At 52.6% G+C, this 18,714-nt stretch overlaps 2 protein-coding genes across 10 annotated transcripts; both read left to right on the top strand.

Annotated features, from left to right (window-relative positions):
- Nucleotides 1–2,015: 2,015 nt before the first annotated feature.
- LOC122380026 (uncharacterized protein K02A2.6-like) lies at nt 2,016–11,772 on the top strand. Its single transcript, XM_043362760.1, has 4 exons — nt 2,016–2,076; nt 2,973–3,463; nt 3,713–6,643; nt 11,731–11,772. Exons 1-4 carry the CDS (start codon nt 2,016–2,018, stop codon nt 11,770–11,772), a joined length of 3,525 nt encoding a protein of 1,174 aa, XP_043218695.1.
- Nucleotides 9,114–18,499, top strand: LOC122380051 (cellular tumor antigen p53-like). Of its 9 annotated transcripts, none has more exons than XM_043362816.1 (6): nt 9,114–9,369; nt 11,731–12,136; nt 12,368–12,795; nt 13,311–13,475; nt 16,844–17,021; nt 17,514–18,499. In XM_043362816.1, exons 2-6 carry the CDS (start codon nt 11,918–11,920, stop codon nt 17,622–17,624), a joined length of 1,101 nt encoding a protein of 366 aa, XP_043218751.1. In that variant the 5' UTR covers nt 9,114–9,369; nt 11,731–11,917; the 3' UTR covers nt 17,625–18,499. The 9 variants fall into 9 exon arrangements, with proteins under 9 accessions (XP_043218751.1, XP_043218752.1, XP_043218750.1 ...); XM_043362817.1 differs by having other exon boundaries at nt 9,133–9,204; XM_043362815.1 differs by having other exon boundaries at nt 9,144–9,178.
- The last annotated feature ends 215 nt before the right edge of the window (nt 18,500–18,714 follow it).

The raw sequence follows: 18,714 nt of genomic DNA, 5'->3' as shown, positions 1-18,714 counted from the left end.
TTAAAGTGAGAACGAACTTATGGGACACCCTGTACATACTGTACAAGAGCCCACAGGTTTTCGATTGAATTGGGGTTGCGACTTTTTCCAAGTCATAAGCGTTAGCCCAGAATGATTGAAGGTTCTATCGGCATCACTTCCCGTTCTTTTAGGGACTTTTAAGTAGCGCGCCGTCCCGCATGAAGACAGCGTGGCTTGAATCAGGCATCAGTGCGCGTTCAGAAACCGAGCCCTCAGGCGCTCAACCAGACGGTATAGGAGGGCCTCCTATACCGTCTGGTTGAGCGCCTCCGACTATTCATTGGCCAGTATGTTTCTCCGGTAATACTTGACTGTTGATGGCGGTATTTTGTGACACTATGTTCTATTGGAGGATCGCTAGGCAGCTGAACATGCTCCAGTTCTGGATGTTGTCCGGATGTTTGACGGCGGCGAAGGCCAGCAAGTTCGAGCGGCTGGCCGCCCATACATGGCCGATTTGACGGTTCAAAGGATAATACAGCTCGAACGGCTACCCATCCAACCAGAACACCTCACCCTTATCATTCTTCAACCAGTGGACGCGATCTGGCGTGAGGCGAAAGGTGGTGAACTGGTTGTTTTCCCGTCAGTTTCGTTGTCTTTTTCAGTTTGAAGGGCACTAGAACCAAGTTAAAGGGCGGGTAGCGGTAAACCATGATATGGGATCTCTTATTATCTGACTTGGTAAGAATTCGAGTCAATTTGCGGATTGATTGGTGCCGTTTCCTTGTCGCTATCTTGATGACTCTCCTCACCACTTGACAAAGGGCGGCTTTTGTGGTCGCGACTGGGCTGAGTCTGCCACCGAAGTCCCAGATTATTACACCTCAGGCAGATGTGCAATTGGCTGCTGCTGATGTCCAGCTGCTGGCAGACCAGCTTCTGGCTCATGACGCCGTGGATGCCGCCATGCAATTTTACCACGAAAGGAGAGATTGTATCCCTTTCTCGCAACTGCCTTGGACGAAAACTACCATGTGAACCCGTCTGTGAATCGACTCCTACTCAGAGCAACAGTCACATGACAAGGTCAGGTCACTGCTGAGTTGAAAACCGATAGCAGAGGCACGTATTCATCCAATATTCCCACTTCTAACATCAGAAAGGATTAGGAAACTGTGCAAACAGATATGGCGAAAAAATAGATGTCCGGATAATTTCGTTACACCCTGTACTGAAGAAGTTTTAGTGCCTTCGTAACATGTTACGAAGCTGTCAGAAAAAAAGCGTTCTGCCCCTTCAACTTTTGCTTATTTGTAGAACTTCGTTGCTTAGCAAACCACTATGTTGTTCGCATTGAGGAGCTTTGAAATGTCTGTGTAATTCAAAATGTTAGTTCTGTAATTAAAAGAATTGATTCAGTGTTGCACATAATCTAACTTAACAACCGAGCATTGCAGGTTTGACAGCTTTTTGCCCCACCAGCACCACCTTCGCTGGAAAAGCTCCACCCTTGCCTATGGGGCAAAACATAAGGGACAAAAACACAAAACAAGACAGATAAAAAAACAACACAAAATGAACTCATTGCCTAATGAAGTTCAGTCTGGAGCAAAAACATAGGTAATAGGCATCTATGTCAAATTAGAATGAAAGATTAAAATCAACTTGACCAGGTCTTACGGTCTGACCTGATCCTGACTGCCTTACTTCACCTAACCCCAATTCAACCTAACCTACCACAACACCTGCAGAGGTACCTGTGGTGTCGCGAGCTGCTCCCCCCCCCTGCCCCGGGGCCTGGCGACGCCAGTTGCTCCCCCCTGCCCGGGGGCCTGGCGACGCCATTGGCGGCGCCGGCGCGCAGACGCGGGGTTCGAGAGCAGTCGGCCGCCGGCCCGCGCGGAGCGCGGTTGTGGTAGTAGCGATCGGTGTTTGGCGCTCTAGGAAGGTTAACGCAATGCGGCTTTGGTTGTGAATAAAGAGCTCACGTTATAACATCCTGGCGACGAGGATCAGATCAAGGTGAAGCCTTGGAGCTGTGATTGCGAGTGATGGCGAAACGGGCCAGTGATCAGTGCGCGGTGGTCAGCGAGAGCGGACAGGCCACGGACGGTGAGGGCGCAAACGTTGCTTAGTACGAATGCTTAGTGCTTAGTATTGCTTAGTATTTTTATTTTCGCGCTGCTGCTAGTAGTGTGCCTGTCGCGCGGCGGCCGTTGTCCTGGTCCTGGCAGGGTTTTCCATGTGATCGCCGAAATTCGTGGCGGCCATGATGCCTCGGCAGTGTGGTGTGCGTGCGTGGCGCATGCGTCGGCGTGCTGCACGCTGATTGGTCGGCCGGGGGTGACGCGCAGCTGTGGCAGCGCGTGTGATTGGCCGATCGGTGCGGCGGAGAGGGCCTCAATGCGGTTTGAGGTGCCTGGTCCCCGAAGCGGGTAATTTCGGCGGGAAGCTGGCGCGCGGCCGGGCGGTGCGGGACGAGTGCGCATGCGCGCGCGGTGACGTGCGTGTGACGTCACTACCACGTGACGCCCCCGTCGAGAAAAGCGCGGGAAACCGCAGCTGCAGCGCCAAGTACAGGCGCAGGGCGGCGCGGTGAGCGGTGGCCGACCGGCGTGTGCGGTGACCGACCGGCGTGTGCGGTGACCGGCCGGTGTGAGCGGTGACCGGCCGGTGTGAGCGGTGACGCCCGGCTGCGGGCCGACCGGTGGAGCGGCTGCGGGCCGCCGGTGGAGCGGCTGCGGGCCGCCGGTGGAGCGGCTGCGGGCCGACGGTGGAGCGGCCGCGGGCCGACGGTGGAGCGGCTGCGGGCCGACGGTGGAGCGGCGGCGAGCCGACCGGAGAAACGACGTGCTGGTGAGAGGGCGGCGGCACGATGGATCCAACGGGGATGCAGATAGTGTCTGCGGTGCCGTACCGTCCAGGCACGGACTTTGAAAAGTGGCTCCGGGCATTGGAGCGGTATATGATCGCTGTTGACATTCAAGGGCCTGCGAGACGGTGTGCAGTCCTGTTGCACCTGGTGGGCCCGGACCTCGCCGATGTCAGCGATTCACTGCCTGAGGAGGACGCCGAGAGACAGGGAGAAGACGAGTTTGCTCGCCTGAAAAGGAAGCTAACACGGTATCTGGTGCCGAAGAATAATGTGGTGGCGGAAAGAGGAAAGTTTCAAGGGATGACAATGGAGCAGGAGGAGAGCCTGGAGGAGTTCCTGGGCAGACTACGGACGCAAATCCTGCGCTGCGGCTACGAGCCGGCGCAGGTGGACCGTGAGTTGAGAGACCGATGCGTCCTGGGCAGCCGAGGTGAGCTACAGAGGAAGCTGGTCCGGGAGGCGGCGCTAAAGGGTGACGACCTCTCTCTGGAGGACGTCCGGCGGACGGCACGGGCGCACAGGGACGTGATGGATCTGACGACGCGGCTGTCAGGGGCGCCGGCGCCGGCCGAGACGGACGGGGAGGCAGTTCACCTGGTGCGACGCCCGCAGCGGACGGAGAGGGTCAGGCCGACCGAGCCCCCGGGGCCAGGCACGTGCTTCCGCTGTGGCGGCCGGGGCCACTGGCGGCGCCACTGTCCCAGCGCGCAGTCGCGGCAGGCCGGCGCGCGGCCCCGGCAGGACGGTGCGCAGCCGCGGCAGGACAGCGGGCAGCCACGGCAGGACAGCGGGCAGCCGCGGCAGGCCGGCGCGCGGCCATGGCGGGCCGGCGCGCCGCGCTGCTATCGGTGCGGAGAGCGTGGGCATCTGCAGCGTGACTGCGGCAAACAGCGAACTGGCGTGAAGCTGGTTCAGGACGGCGACCAGGCTGACTGGCAAGTCAGCGCCGTGCAGCCAGCCGCAGCTGAGTGGGCGACGGTCAGGGTGAACGGCCAGGAGTTCACCATGCTGATCGACACTGGCTCACCGGTGACTATAATCAGCGCGGAGACTCACATCCCCGGTCTGACGCTGCGGCCGAGTGAGCTGCACCTCACGTCATTCACCGGCCAGCAAATCCGTCTGCGAGGCGAGGCCGACGTCAACGTGGAGACGGACGGCCGAGCGACACGGCTGCGACTCGTCGTGTCCGACATGGGCTCTCACCGACCTCTCATGGGACGAGAGTGGATCAAGGCGCTGAGGACGGCGTCGGGTCTGGAGACGCTGAACGTGTGCCCGGTGGCGACTCAGCCGACGCTGAAGGAGGTGATGGACAAACACCGTGAGGTGTTCAAAGAAGAACTGGGCAGAATCCCGGTGAAGGTGGCGCTCAGACTGAAGGAAGGCGCCAAACCGGTCTATCGACGCGCCAGACCGGTGCCGTTTGCGCTACAGCAAGATATCGAGCGGGAGCTCGACAAGTGGCTGGATCAAGGGATCGCCGAGAAGGTGCCTCCTGGACACTTCTCCGGATGGGGTACGCCGCTCGTACCCATCCCCAAGAAGGACGGCGTGCGGCTGTGCGCGGACTATCGGATCACGGTGAACCCGCAGCTGCAGCCTCTGAAGTATCCGATGCGCACGCCGGAGGAGCTATTCGCCAGCATCCGAGGGAAAAAGTTCTGCAAGCTGGACTGCAGGAACGCCTATCTCCAGTGTGAGCTGGACGAAGAGAGCCGAGAGATGACCACCGTGACCACACACCGTGGTGCGATGCGGATGAACCGTCTCCCGTACGGGATCAGCACCTGTGGAGCGCAGTTCCAGGCGATCATGGACCAGGTGCTGGATGGTCTTCCAGGAGTCGTCTGTTACCTGGACGACGTGCTGATCGGCGCCGACAGTGACCGTGAGCTGATGGACAGGCTGGACCGGGTGCTGGAGCGGCTGAAGGACAACGGCGTCCGCCTCAAGAAAGAGAAGTGCCAGTTCGGAGTCCGAGAAGTGGTGTATCTCGGTTGGCGACTGTCTGAGGCGGGTCTGCGCCCGGTGCAAGAGAAGACGGCGGCCGTCACAGCAGCACCTGACCCTCGGAACGTGCAGGAGCTGCGATCTCTGATCGGGTCAGTCAGCTATTATCAGCGGCTGCTGCCCAACCTGTCTACCGTGCTAGCGCCGCTCTACGCGCTACTGAAGACGGGCGTCAAATGGGCATGGACGGCGGAGTGCGCCGCGGCAGTGCGCCGTGTGAAGGACATGCTGTCCACGGCGCCGGTCCTGATGCGGTACGACCCCGTGCTGCCGCTGCGGCTCGTCACGGACGCCAGTGCGACAGGAGTCGGAGCGGCTCTGATGCAAGTGACGCCCGAGGGGCTCGAGAGGCCGGTACAGTACGCCTCCCGAACGCTCACTCCGACGGAGAGGAAGTACGCCCAAGTGGAGAGGGAAGCCGCAGCCGTCTCGTTCGGAGTGCGGCGGTTCCACCAGTTCCTGTTTGGTCGGCCGTTCACCCTGGTGGTCGACAACAGGACGCTCTCCAGGATCCTAAACCCGGACCGTGAGCTGCCATCTCTGGCGGCGGCTCGCATGCAAAGGTATGCGCTGCAGCTCGCGGCGTATCAGTACAAGATCGAGCTGCGCCGGACGGAGGACATGAGGCTGGCGGACACGATGTCCCGTCTGTCGGTGCCGGACGAGGCGGAGAACCGGCTGTCGGCAGAAGAGGAGGCGGCGTACGGCGGAGGCGGCGTAATGTTCATCGCCGAGCAGGGGCCGTGTCTGACCGCGCAGCAGATAGCAGTGGCCACGCGCCGAGACCCGGCGCTCGCCCGCGCTCTGGCGGCGGTGCGATCGGGCTGGCCGGCGGTGGTGGACCCGGACCTGGCTCCCTTCAAGAATCGCCGAGAGGAGCTGACGACTGAGGCCGACTGTCTGCTCTGGGGCGGCCGAGTCGTCATCCCGAGCAGCCTGCGCGACACCGTCAAGCGGGAGCTGCATGAGGGTCACTTCGGCTGCACTCGCATGAAGCAGCTGGCGAGGCGCTTTGTGTGGTGGCCGGGACTCGATGCTGAGCTGGAGGCGCTGGCTCGCGGGTGTCAGGCGTGCGTCTCAAAGCGAGCTGAGCCGCCGCAGGCGACACGGCACCCGTGGGAGCCGACGGACGGCCCGTGGCAGCGGGTGCATGCCGATTTTGCCGGACCTCTGAAGGGCACCTGGTTCCTGGTGATGGTGGATAGTTTCTCCAAGTGGGCTGAAATGATCCCAATGAAGACGACCACGTCCGAGCGGACCGTAGCGGTGATGAGGACGGTTTTTGCTCGTCTCGGACTACCACTGGTGCTGGTAACGGACAATGGCCCACAGTTCACGAGCCAGGAATTCGCCCAGTTCGCCAGCTCTAACGGGATCCGACATGTCAGAGTGGCGCCCCATCACCCATCGTCTAATGGGATGGCGGAGCGAGCGGTCGGCTCGCTAAAAAACTCACTGAAGGCGACTCTGGCAGCAGACGACAGCGGAGGCATGGAACTGGCGCTCGCCCGAGTTCTGATGGCGTACAGAGTGACGCCCCACGCCGCGACCGCACGGACTCCCGCTGAGATGCTGTTCGGGCGGAACCTCCGCACTCGTATGAACCTCATGGTTCCGAGCGCCGAGACAGCTCTGCAGGCGGCTCGGGACCGGCAGCGTGAGACGGCCGGCGGACGGAGCAGGGAATTCGCCGTGGGAGCTACAGTGTGGGCCCGCTCGTATGACGGTCGTCAGAAGTGGGTCCGCGGCACGGTGGTCGCCCGCCCCGGTCCCGTGTCGTATGAAGTGGACGTGGGACACGTGATCTGGTCGCGCCACGTTGACCAGCTGTTGGCGGCGGCGGCGGACCCAGGGAACAGCGCCGGCGGTGACGTCAGAGCGGCCACCGGCGGTAGTGTCCGAGCGGCGACCAGTGGTGACGTCAGAGCGACGACCGGCGGTGACGTCAGAGCGACGACCGGCGGTGACGTCAGAGCGACGACCGGCGGTGACGTCAGAGCGACGACCGGCGGTGACGTCAGAGCGACGACCGGCGGTGACGTCAGAGCGACGACCGGCGGTGACCGGGCTGGTGGCGCCGGCGGCAGCGCCGGGCGCCCTGTCGGAGACGATCGCGCCAATGGCCTCGGTGACGGCAGCCGCGCCGGCGTCGCCGGTCAGGCCTGTGACCGGGGAGCAGTCGGCCTCGGCCGTGCCGGTGATCTCGGCGGCGGCGGGGATGCCGGTGACCCCGGTGGCTACGGCCGTGCTGGTGACCCCGGCGGCGGCGGTAGTGCCGGTGACCTCAGCGGCGGCGGTGATGCCGTCAGCAGCGGCGGTAGTGCCGGTGACCTCGGCGGCGGCGGTGATACCGGTGACCTCAGCGGCTACAGTCACACCGGCGGTGGCGGTGACGGCGGCGGCAGGGGCGGCGGGGACACTGAGGGCCCCTCGCAACGCCGTTCCGCTCGGCGCCGGAGGTGCCCGAGGCGACTGATCGCCGAGGTTTAAAATGTGTTTGTTTCCACGTTCCGACGCGTAATGTGTTTGTTTCCACGTTCCGACGCGTAATGTGTTTGTTTCCACGTTCCGACGCGTAATGTGTTTGTTTCCACGTTCCGGTTTAAAATGTGTTCCGTTTTAAAGGCGGCAGGTTAAAGTGAATGTGTTCCGTTTTAAGGGCGGCAGGGTGTGGTGTCGCGAGCTGCTCCCCCCCCCTGCCCCGGGGCCTGGCGACGCCAGTTGCTCCCCCCTGCCCGGGGGCCTGGCGACGCCATTGGCGGCGCCGGCGCGCAGACGCGGGGTTCGAGAGCAGTCGGCCGCCGGCCCGCGCGGAGCGCGGTTGTGGTAGTAGCGATCGGTGTTTGGCGCTCTAGGAAGGTTAACGCAATGCGGCTTTGGTTGTGAATAAAGAGCTCACGTTATAACAGTACCTTCCTGGAAAATCACGCCCAGGGAGGTGTCCAACTTATTGGAATATTACCATGATTGCTTGTCAAAATGTGTGTCATCATGCTCTTGTTTGACAAGTGATGTATAATAAATGTGACATTCAAAAATGACCTCCTGACTGTTGAGTGATTAGAATCTTCAAATAATCAGTGTACAATGCTGTGCATCATAGTGCACACTAGTCATGTTGTTTTTGTGTAGGCCCTCTGCGCATTATTGTGTACACTGCCATGTGCACCTTAAGGAAAAAAAGTGACTAGTGGTGCATAAAAAAGGTTGTGCAATTGTGAAGTTCATGCCCTTGGTCTTGCTGGAGCCAAATGCCTATAGCTATAGCAGGATCAGTGAGGGTTGTAGACATGCTACATACACTGTGAATTGAAGATATTGGCACAAAGTTCACCCATAGGTAATTACTATGCTTAACACCTAATGTAAGAAGCAACATAAATGCCCAGGTGATACAGCAACAGCTCTCTGGTCAACATCACACAAATTTATTGACATACTTTGCAGGTACATATTTACATTCATAGCAAATACTTTCGATTTGATTCAATAACTAGGTGCTAGTAAGCTTGCATTTTTGTAGGTACAACAATGAACATATATTTAATCATAAAAAACTTTCTCGTGGCATTAATCACATACCTTTTTACCGAACAAGTACCTATCTACCATGCAATGATTCTAAATTTTGTCCGCAATGTACCTATATCTCAACTGACACATTGAAATTGAAATACCCTAACAAAACCTAGAACTGTACAAAAGGAGAATGCAATTCTACAAGAACTATGAAGTTCTGAAGTTATTCTCACATGCTGGAATGTTGAAACTCTACTTTTGTCGTCCATTTCCACGTTTCATTGAGCAATCATATAGAACTGTTTTCGCTCTTCAGTCATAAGCTTTTGCACAAATCTTGAATTTTTACACATCATCTTGAACCATGCTCCAGTCTTTCCAACAAGGTACTATGGAACATCAAAGCAATTTTGATTTGTTGCAACAGCTTCAGATCATGATGGCTTGAAGTTTGTTACACCATTTGCCAGACAAACCTCTACAAAATGTGTATCAATTCCCAAAACTAAGCAATTGATTATATCAGTATTTGCGGTTTCCACACAATGTTTCATAATATTATTCGATTTTTATATCAAGAAACCCAAATAATCCACAAATTGTTATTGAAACACTCCCACTTCAAGAGTTCACAGCAATAACAATACAAGTTCAGAAGCAAATAAACATTGCGCCAGATTTCGTATGAAACGCGCCATCATCCTGAAGTTTCTACCACAGACGGTAGTTTAACCGCAGCCGTAGTGCGAAAACCCCTGCTTAGAAGCGCGCCGATTTGGCAATTTTCATGACGAAGCGCGTGGGCACGTGGGCACGTGTCGCACGTGTGTATCGTGTGTATTGCGCAGTATTGCGTATTGTTGCGTATTATTGTTGCGCGCTGTGCGGTGTTGTGTGTGTTGTGTGTACGTTTATGTGTTTTTACCGAACCCAACTACGGACGCTCTGAGCCCGACGAAACTATGCGCCCTAAACCAAGAAGAAGAATAAGTTTATGTGTCAGTGTTTAATTTCTGGATTCTGTTCTTTGTTCATCAACGAGCTAGAATAATATCAAGTAAAATGATGTTAGAGTCACAATTTACTTTGATAGATGGTTTGTTAGTGTTTTAATCCTCGCCGGCACAGGCCATTTTGCGTCCTTCGACGGCACAAGCGGCACTGCGTCCTTCGTTGGTACGACCCCCCCCCCTCGCGTTTGGCCCCTGATTGAGCTAGAGGTTCGCGGAAAAAAACAAGCGTGTTGCCCGTCACGAGAGGAAGCCGATGATATCCAAATTTAAGGTTCTAGATCATCGAGTGACCTTCCAGGTCAGGTTAATGACCCGAAAATGGGGAAAATCGGGACCCGTTAGAAAGTCGTAAAGTGTGGCTGCTGTGGGGTTTTCCAGGGGGCTGATCAGTGATCACGAATATCGTGTTAGTTTTGATCAGAGATGATGTCTTTAACCCGCGCCCCGTAGGGCTACCGGCGGACCCTACCACCCGTAGGGGGCCGGGGGGCCGTTTCGGCCCCCCCTAAGATCTCGGAAATTTACCGGCCAATTTTCAAAATTCAAATGGCGTTCGATAGCCCCACCAGGGAACTACCTTGTGACCAAATTTCATTGACCTAGGTCAAACCGATGACGTCACAGGTCAGGTCAAAGGTCGGATTTTCACCGTTCACAGGCATTTCAAGAAATGTGTTGTGAAATCGAGTAAATTGGTAAGTCATTGAAAACCATCGATGGTATATTGCTTATCAAACACATGGTTCGCTATCTGAGGTCACTGATACCAGGTCAGGTCACAGTGAGATCAGGTCACCGGGGTCACAATATGAAAGTGTCGTGTGATACAGGTTTTATGGTCCATTTTACATGACAAATGCGATTATGTGGGTCAGGCAGCCTTTGGGGCCAGCCCAGGTCACGTTTTGGTGAAGGTCAGGTCAAGGTCAGGTCAAATTAGGTCAAATTTCAAAGTTGATATTTTGCATAAAATGGGTATCGATTCGATGCAGCTCGTCACGGGGAGTCCAATGGTGGTCTTTGTTTTGCCCTACGGGGTCTAGAATTGACAAAAATTGAGTTTGAAAATTGGACGTCATCATTTTTGAACAGTTTTTTCGCTGTAACAGTTGGCCAAAAAAACGAGATATCGATCTGAAATTTGGTATGCAGATAGAAGACGGTAGGTTCTATCACATATATTCCGTTTTTTCGAAACTTTTTGGATTTTTTGGCTAATATATCCAAAAAATTGATTTTTTGATTTTTTTTTTGGTTCTATCACATATATTCCGTTTTTTCGAAACTTTTTGGATTTTTTGGCTAATATATCCAAAAAATTGCTTTTTTGATTTTGGGGGTCAAAACTCAAAAATTTCAAAAATCCGAGATAGCAGTTTTGTAGCCCTGTCAATTCTACATCTTTTATGTCTTTATCATTTTTCTGTATCTTCAAAGCTGTAGGCCTGACAGCTCTTCTCGCGAAGGTCTTTTTTCGGTCGAAAATGGCAGAACATGACGTCATTCTGACGTCATTTGTGGCCAACCTATCATAGCCTCTGGAAAATTTTTGGTCACAATGTGTAAAATTGATGCCCAGAGGGGTCCTGAAAGTTTGGTGGCGATATCTCTAGCCGTTTAGGAGATATCGACGGAAAAGGACAGGGGGGACCGTTTCGGCCCCCCCTCCTACGGGGCGCCCGGCGCGGGTTTTAAGCATTTAGACCAGGTCGGGTCAACCTGTAGGGGTCGTGACTGGTATTCGTAATAGGTACGTGTCAACCGCCTTTGACAGCTTCGTAACATGTTACGAAGGCACCAAAACTATTTCGTTAATGTTCAAATGGTTGCTAAATTCGAAATCAGCTCCAAAAACTAGCCTAGAAACATGTAAAACTCGAAAAAGTGAACCGAGGTCAGCAAAGGTCATTGACCTGACGTGACCTTCAGAGGTGACCTTGACATTCACCCTAATGCATGGGAGCAACATCAAATCACATGTTTGACCGTTTGAAACCACGAAAAGCTTGCAAACGCGCGACTTATGCGAGCCGACATACGCCGAATCGCGATTCCGGCCAAACATGGTCTCGGAAAGTAGGTCACAGGTCAAAGGTCATTTGGGTCAGGGTCATGAAATTTTCAGGGTAGGTGTAAAATTGATCAATGCGAGGGTACTGAAAGTTTCGTCGCGATCGGACGCTTTTTTCGCGAGTTATTCGCGAAACCTTAGGGGGGGGGGTTGCATCACCTTCCCCCCCCCCCCCCCCCCTGTGCCGGCGAGGGTTAAGCATTCATATAGGTACCAATACAAGTGTTAATGAACAAGCTTGATGAGTTGATATAAAGCTTTTACCATGTTTTCAGGTCAAGGTGTGCATGTGCTGGCTTCAGTGCAAGCTTCTGTGATTGCTAGCGAGGCGAGGAGTAGCCCTGCTGCAGTGAGGTGTCCAGCCGTGGGGTGCACCTTAAACATTTCATGGGATCTGTGTTACTTTAGGGATCTTTGCAGTGCAGGGATCTTAACAGTTCCAAACTACTCAGCAACATCATTATGTCCCAGTCTGAGTCAGCATCAGAGGACGGGGAACTGCGACTGTTCAATAGAGACCACCAGAGGGCCATCATGGACATGATCAGAAGTGATGTCGGGTCTGGTGTGATGGACGCTGTTAATGATGATGTGACGGCAGTGGAACAATTCAGTGAGTCACTGCTGTCAGACTCGGATCGTGATGCTAAACCAAAAAGTGAGCCGCCCATACATGAACAGGTATGTTATCTACCTTTTTCCCTTGTTTCCCTGGGAATATCTGCTGAAGATGCATGTGATTTAGATTTTGGAAATGTCAGTGGCCTTTGTTGTCTGTTCCAGGCAAGGTAATGATTAGGTGCCTGACTCTGGTCTTATAATATCTTATCAATTGTCCCTGGTTCAGCTGAGCATAAGCTTCCTCAGTTTTGAAATAACTAGACTGATTTGTGGTCAAATCGCTTTTTTCAGCATGGTTCGGGGCCGGCAGCCAGCCCCAGCGAGCCGACCCCGCCCTCGCCGGCAGTTCCTGTGCGCTCGCCAGTGGCCCGTCTGGGCTCTGCGCCGGCGGTGAACCGCTGGCCCGGCGTGCACGCCTTTCAGGTTACCGTATACCAGCGGCTGGGCACTCCGGCCGGCCGCCAGCCGCCGTACGCGTACAGCCGCGCTGCCGGGAAGCTCTATACGGACATGCTGGTGGCGGTGCCGTTCAGGTTCTCGTACACGGCGGTGGGCGACCCGCGACGGCTGGAGATCCGCGCGCAGCCCGTCTACCTGGATGCGCAGCACGTGCAGAACCCCGTGCGCCGGTGCCCGCACCACCAGGACTTTGCGCTAATGTCCAACGTGCAGAGCCAATACGTGCGTCATGTCCTGCAGACCCAGCACGCACGCTTCAGGTGAGACGCGCCTGCGGAGACCGGCATCAGCCGCATCTTGAATCAATCTGTGGTTTGCGTTTTTACCTACTCTAAAGTCTTACCTCAGTCCTCAACCGTTTTTAGATCGGCACTGCACCGTCGACGATCGTTGAGAACTATTCAAGCTCACTTGATCAATTTATTCACCGCACTTGACTCGGATCATCTTCCGGTCACCAATTCGGGCAGAACCAACATAACTTGTGAGAACAACATATTAAATTGCTAGAGCCTAGAGCCATGGCTGTAGGTACATTTTCACTGTGTGTGCGCTGTTTTTTAGACTGCTCTCCAGTACTCATCACATGCCTGATGCCACTGTGAGAAAGTGATGTCATTGATTAATAATTATACATGTACGCTGAGTTTTGTCACTTTCCTGAAATAATGAATGTGCCTGCCGCCTGGTGGTCGACTGGTCCTGATGGAGTGTTATACGCTGGTTTCGGTGCCGTGCTGTACAAAGCTGACATCTCGGCATGCTCCGTCGCCAGGTACGAGGAGAACGGTGATCGCTGTAGCGTCGTGGTGCCCCTGGAGCCGCTCCAGCCCGCCACCGACCACTACGAGGTTCTGTACGAGTTCACGTGCATGAACACCTGCGTCGGTGGAATGAATCGGCGGCGAATTCTGGCGCTCTTTACTCTGGAGGAGTGCGAGTGAGTTCATATTTGCACCACAGCGTCTTTTTCGCAAAAAGAAGTGGTCTTGCGACATTCGACGGGCCACTATGCACTTATTCCTGCTTTTCCGCTTACGATTGAACTTCTTAGTTCTTGGACTATTGTTAACTCTCGCCGGGCCATGGGGATTGATGCGACCCCCTAAGGTTTTTCGCGAATGACGTGAAAAAAAAAACGGCGGCGCTACAAATTTTGCTTACCTTCTGGGACAACCTTTTGGCACCTTCCTTGAAAGTTTCAGATCTCTGTCATTTCAGGTCAGGTCACCAGGTCACCAAAACTGGTACAATGTCAGCGTAAAATTGGACTATATTAGCGGAAACGGAATCGCTAAGTTTATCGTTTATAGCGTACCTTAAGACTTGGTGCCACCAAATTTTAGACACAACCTGGGGCAGCTATTTGACATGTGTCCTGGGTTTGTGTTCCAATAACTTCAGGTCAGGCCACAAGGTCGCAAAAACCGGTGCATGGTCAAAATGGCACTGAAAATACGCTATTTTGTCAATGAAGCTACGAGTCAAGTCATCGATTTGATACAAACTGGCAGGGTGTGCGAGCCTCACCGAGTTGTATAACCTACGTCCAGGTTTTCCAAGTTCGGGTTACCTGAGGTCATTTAGAGGTCACGACAATTTCTTAGAAAATTGATGCGAATATCTCAAACTGTAATAATGTGCTCCATTTTAACGTTTTTGTGTTGTTGCTCAATTGAAGACGAATTCGGTGTTTTCTTGGCGAAAAAAAAAACATTTAAATCGGGTCATCTGAGGTCTAATGAGGTCAAACTACGTTTTTGCCAATAACTTGGCACACAATGAGGCTAGGGCTTCAAAAATGGTGTCATTGTGTTCCTTGTGATCAGCCGAATCGAATGATATGCGATATGATGCAATTTGGTTAACCTGAATTTAATTAATTTAAGTTCATTTAAAAATTACGAAGATTTTAAGTTCACTCAAACTGGTAACATAGTATACCATTCGATGCGCACGGACGTGCTGAATTGACTGGTGCTTTTCTTTTTGCTCTAGCATAACTAGATCAAAATTAAAGTTAGCAGCGAAAGACTTTTGACCTGTTTTAGCGAAATATTTACCTTTATACCCCCACCCCCACCCCAAAAAAAATATTGACCCAGAGCAACCAAATTTGCACAGGAGTGAGATCTTCTAAGGACCTATATACCCTGTAAATTTGTTGTTTCTAAGTGCCTTAGGAGCCAATCGCCGGTGGGGTTCGTACCACCCCCCCCCCTCCCATCCCCCTGCCCGTCCGCGTTATGAAAAGGCCCTGGCCTGGCGAGGGGTTAATATTTTCATGAAGTGTTACGATTGGTAAGATATGCATAAGTATTCCGTTGATATGCGTATCGCACTCAGTCCCTTTAGGCGTGTGATTGCATTGTGCCTGTAACCTGGCAATATTAACCCGGCAGTTGCTGGGGTATTTCGCCACCCACCGTTTGCTGGGGGGGGGGGGCGTTAAACGCCCCCAGCCGATAACTCGAGAACCAATAGGCGCAGCGAAACGCACGAGGCGGCAAACGAAAGAACGCGACGAGACGCTTCAGATGAATACTTTAAAGTTGAATTTTGAGGTCACAGGTCGGGTCAAGGTCACCTGAAATCGGGCTTTCAGTAGCATGGACTTCAGGACTTCGCAATGGGCGCCTCTCGTCATAAACTCTGTCAAAACGGTGCACAATCCATCATATAAGGCCTACAAGAGTGTCAGCTCCATGTAGGGGTCAGTCAAGCATAGGTCAGGGTCAAGGTCAGGTCAACCGGGCAGGCACATATCCCCGGAAATCAAAACTGATATTCGCAGCCTGTGACACATGTTTTATGGGTAATTTTGGGCGTAGAACACGATGGTGGCATTCATTTTATCATATGTGTACGTGTTTGGCTAAAAAAGTTCAATTTAAGAAATGCATGTATCATGGTCGTGAAGTAGTCACGAGAAATTGCCAAGATTCAGTTCAAGATTTTGGAAAATGCGGAACGATAATCAATAATCGAAGATAGCCATTTGATTGTTCATGGTATTGGCAGTCTAATGGCGCTTACGGTATGTCTGTAGGGGAAAGTGGGGTATGACGGGCATGTTAGTTTTGCGGGTCTGTACCTCTGAAGTCTTTTCTTCGATTGCTTCACCAATTTAGCACAACCATCTTCAGGCATTTTTCTTTCAGTGCCCCTTTGACACCTAAGGTCTAAATCCAATACTTTTCAATTGAGAGTGTTTTTAGCAAGACCCTGCAAAAACCCGTCTTACCCCACCGGGGAGGGTAAGACGGGCACTGATGTTGGGGCAAGACGGGCACAACGTTAGTTTGAACTTCTTTACATATTTACTGCCGAATAATTATGCTAATACATCTTACACATCTGGCTTTTGATCTTACAGTCAATATTGTAAGGTTCGTAGCATCGCACGGCTACTTATAGGCGTAATGGTATTGATCGATGTAATGAAAAAATTAAACAAATTCAAAGCTGTCTATTTAAATAATTTCGATGGAAATGCGTTGCAAATGATGTAGAACAGCGTAAGTTAGCTTAAAATAACAATATCAGATGGTTTGCATTCCTTTCATCATTGTTGCCCGTCTTACCCCATTCGGCTGCCAATAAGGATATCACACCGCCTCCGGGCACCAAATTAAAGGATTCATTCGCCAGCATACACATTTGGATGACACCCTAAGACGAAACTCTCATCAAATTTCCAAAACAAAATATGAAACAGCGAGGTCAGAAAACACTACGAAACACGATAGTTCTGCTTAGAGTGCAAGGCACGTTTTTAGCTTTTCCACAATTTTTCAAAAACTATTTAAGATGCGTACCTCTGCCTTCACCTCACAGCAAAGAACCACACGGCCGATTACCAACCACAACAAGAGGTTGCTAGCGCCAACGGTTTGGGCTAGAGGGCCGGTGCCCGTCTTTCCTACCCCGCCCGTCTTACCCCACTTTCCCCTATGTCTATTCTGTGATTTTATATGATTTTTTGAACATATGCCGTTTTTGGTCGAAAACTCAGAAATCATGACGTCACTAAAAACTCGATGCCTCAAAAATTTTCCGACCGATTTTTTGAAACTTTGTCACAATAAGCTTCAATCAATTCCCTACAGGTACCCAAAATTTGGCGCGCCTGCGGCGCGCCGTTTTTATGCTATGGCCCGGCGAAAAAAGTGGGGGCGTTTAACGCCCCCCTCCCCCCCCCCCCCAGCAACTCGCGGGTTAATGTTACGATGGAGCGACAACCTGGCAACCTGACCGTTGACGGTGAGCTAACAATTTGTCAACCTGACCGTTACCTGGGGCCGACAGGACCGGCCAGGTACTGGGGCGCCAAACCATTGAAGTGAAGGTGTGCAAGTGCCCCCATCGAGATCTGAAGGCCGACGAGAAGCGGCTGGGCCTGGGTCGCATCGGTGACAAGCCTGACAGGAAGCGACGGCTCACGAGCTCGCCGCCGGCGTCGCGCGAACAGCGCCTCGTCGTAGAGGTCAGTGCGCATGATAGCTGTAAGCTGAATCGCTCGCGTGTGAAATGCTCCTGTAGAGGTCTCGCATTTTTTTTTTCAGGAATAGTCTGATGTGCACAGAATGAACAAAGTGACACAAAAGCGGCATGTCGCAGACATCCGGTACACCGCACTTACCCTCCGCGCCTCACACTAGCACAATTAATCATTACGATGCCGACTCTGGCGGAACAGATAAAACATAGAAACAGAGTTAAAATTTCGTCAAATTCCGCCAATCCTAAATTACTGTGTCGCTAGTTTTCTTTACAGCCTATAGCAAATTGCATTTGGATGCGCTGTTTTTCATTCTTATCAGTGAACTTCTTTACACGTATGATGACGATAATGGTAAAGATCAATTTTATATGTTCGCTCGTACATTGAAAGGATCCATCTCATCAGTCGACATCCCCGGTGCGTACAGCGGCAGTTTGTTTCCATGTCGCGATGACAGGCGTGCCTGTGTTGCAGGTGGATGATGAGGAGATGTTCCGGGCCGTTACGGAGGTGCGGGACTCCATGCGCCGTTACCGCCGTCGTGTGAACCCACAGCACGGCCAGGCGCCTCCGCCCCGACAGTGAGCTGTGCTAACTCAGCCTGACCGGTCAGCGTTCCCGCAGGCACCGACCGGCTGGTACACGGCTGGTGATCCCTAGGCACCAACTGGTGACCGCCCTCAGCGAGGAGCGGTGACGGCTGGTGCTGCGGTTCGAGTTGTGATTGGTGATAGCAGAACACTGCCACTGCCAGTAGTTTAACAGGTGGTGTGGCCTTCGTGCTGGACTTTGCCGCGAGCGGACGGCGTTGCACACTGCCCATGCCTGTTGCTTTATTTTGATACAGATACTGTTCCAGTTGACATCGTTGCACTTGTTAACCGAGACATGATGTGCTTTTTAGGAATAAGGATGCTCAATCGTTTACGTTCCGAGTGAAGTGCGGCGCGAATTTTTACAAATCGATCCAGGTGCCATTCATTCCATTCCGCGAGGACCATGGATGAGATTGTATTGGGCAATATCGACGATGCATTTGTCTTTCTAAAGCTGTGGAAATCGAACATAGCGAACTTAGTATGTCACTATTGGGAGATTACCGATATTGAGCTTAGGCTACATATAATATGTCATTAGAGAATATTGTCCTTGAAGTTAGGTTTGGTACTTAAATGAGATGCAATGGGATGGGCGGATTTAAGTGACCCGCTCGAGGATGTGCTTTTCCAGCTTGTCCATTCGACCGGTCTAGTCTAAATTGCGTTCATATTCCAAATGACTAGCATAACAATTAATAAGTGGTATGCTCTCAGTATCTGTTGGTCATGTTTTTGTGGTTCGCTACGATCCGGTGCGACTGTGAGACAGAAGTGCATTTTAGTAATCCGAGCCGAGCAACACTTTTCTAGAAGAACAATTTTGGCTTGTTTTACTTTGTAATAAACGGCCGAATATTGAAAGCGATGTTTTACTGCTTCAACCAAGGATGGCAGCCGAAGAAGCTGGCACATTTTGTTCTAAAAAAAAGTCGCAGGAAACTCTGGTCATTTTATTAGAAATGTAATGTCTGAATTCCCGACGGGAGACGTCTGGTAATTTCATGCATGTACCGCTATAACTTGGGCCTGCCATTTACAACTCTGGTCATACGTACGCACAGGTTGAAGGTGAACTG

Source organism: Amphibalanus amphitrite, unplaced genomic scaffold, assembly GCF_019059575.1.
Source record: "Amphibalanus amphitrite isolate SeventyFive unplaced genomic scaffold, NRLGWU_Aamphi_draft 000090F_arrow, whole genome shotgun sequence".
Classification (NCBI taxonomy): Eukaryota; Metazoa; Arthropoda; class Thecostraca; order Balanomorpha; family Balanidae; genus Amphibalanus; species Amphibalanus amphitrite.
The sequence above is the reverse complement of the archived record's forward strand: the minus strand, read 5'-3'. Positions and strand labels throughout refer to the sequence as shown.

What these genes read in the sequence shown, in the direction of transcription:
- LOC122380051 (XM_043362816.1), top strand. Translation starts at nt 11,918, where the DNA reads ATGTCCCAGTCTGAGTCAGCATCAGAGGACGGGGAACTGCGACTGTTC. An exon ending in ACCCAGCACGCACGCTTCAG is followed by an intron (nt 12,796 to 13,310) that starts GTGAGACGCGCC and finishes CTCCGTCGCCAG; the next exon opens with GTACGAGGAGAACGGTGATC. An exon ending in TTTACTCTGGAGGAGTGCGA is followed by an intron (nt 13,476 to 16,843) that starts GTGAGTTCATAT and finishes TGGGGCCGACAG; the next exon opens with GACCGGCCAGGTACTGGGGC.
- LOC122380026 (XM_043362760.1), top strand. Translation starts at nt 2,016, where the DNA reads ATGGCGAAACGGGCCAGTGATCAGTGCGCGGTGGTCAGCGAGAGCGGA. An exon ending in GAGCGGACAGGCCACGGACG is followed by an intron (nt 2,077 to 2,972) that starts GTGAGGGCGCAA and finishes GACGGTGTGCAG; the next exon opens with TCCTGTTGCACCTGGTGGGC. An exon ending in CCGTGTCGTATGAAGTGGAC is followed by an intron (nt 6,644 to 11,730) that starts GTGGGACACGTG and finishes CCATGTTTTCAG; the next exon opens with GTCAAGGTGTGCATGTGCTG.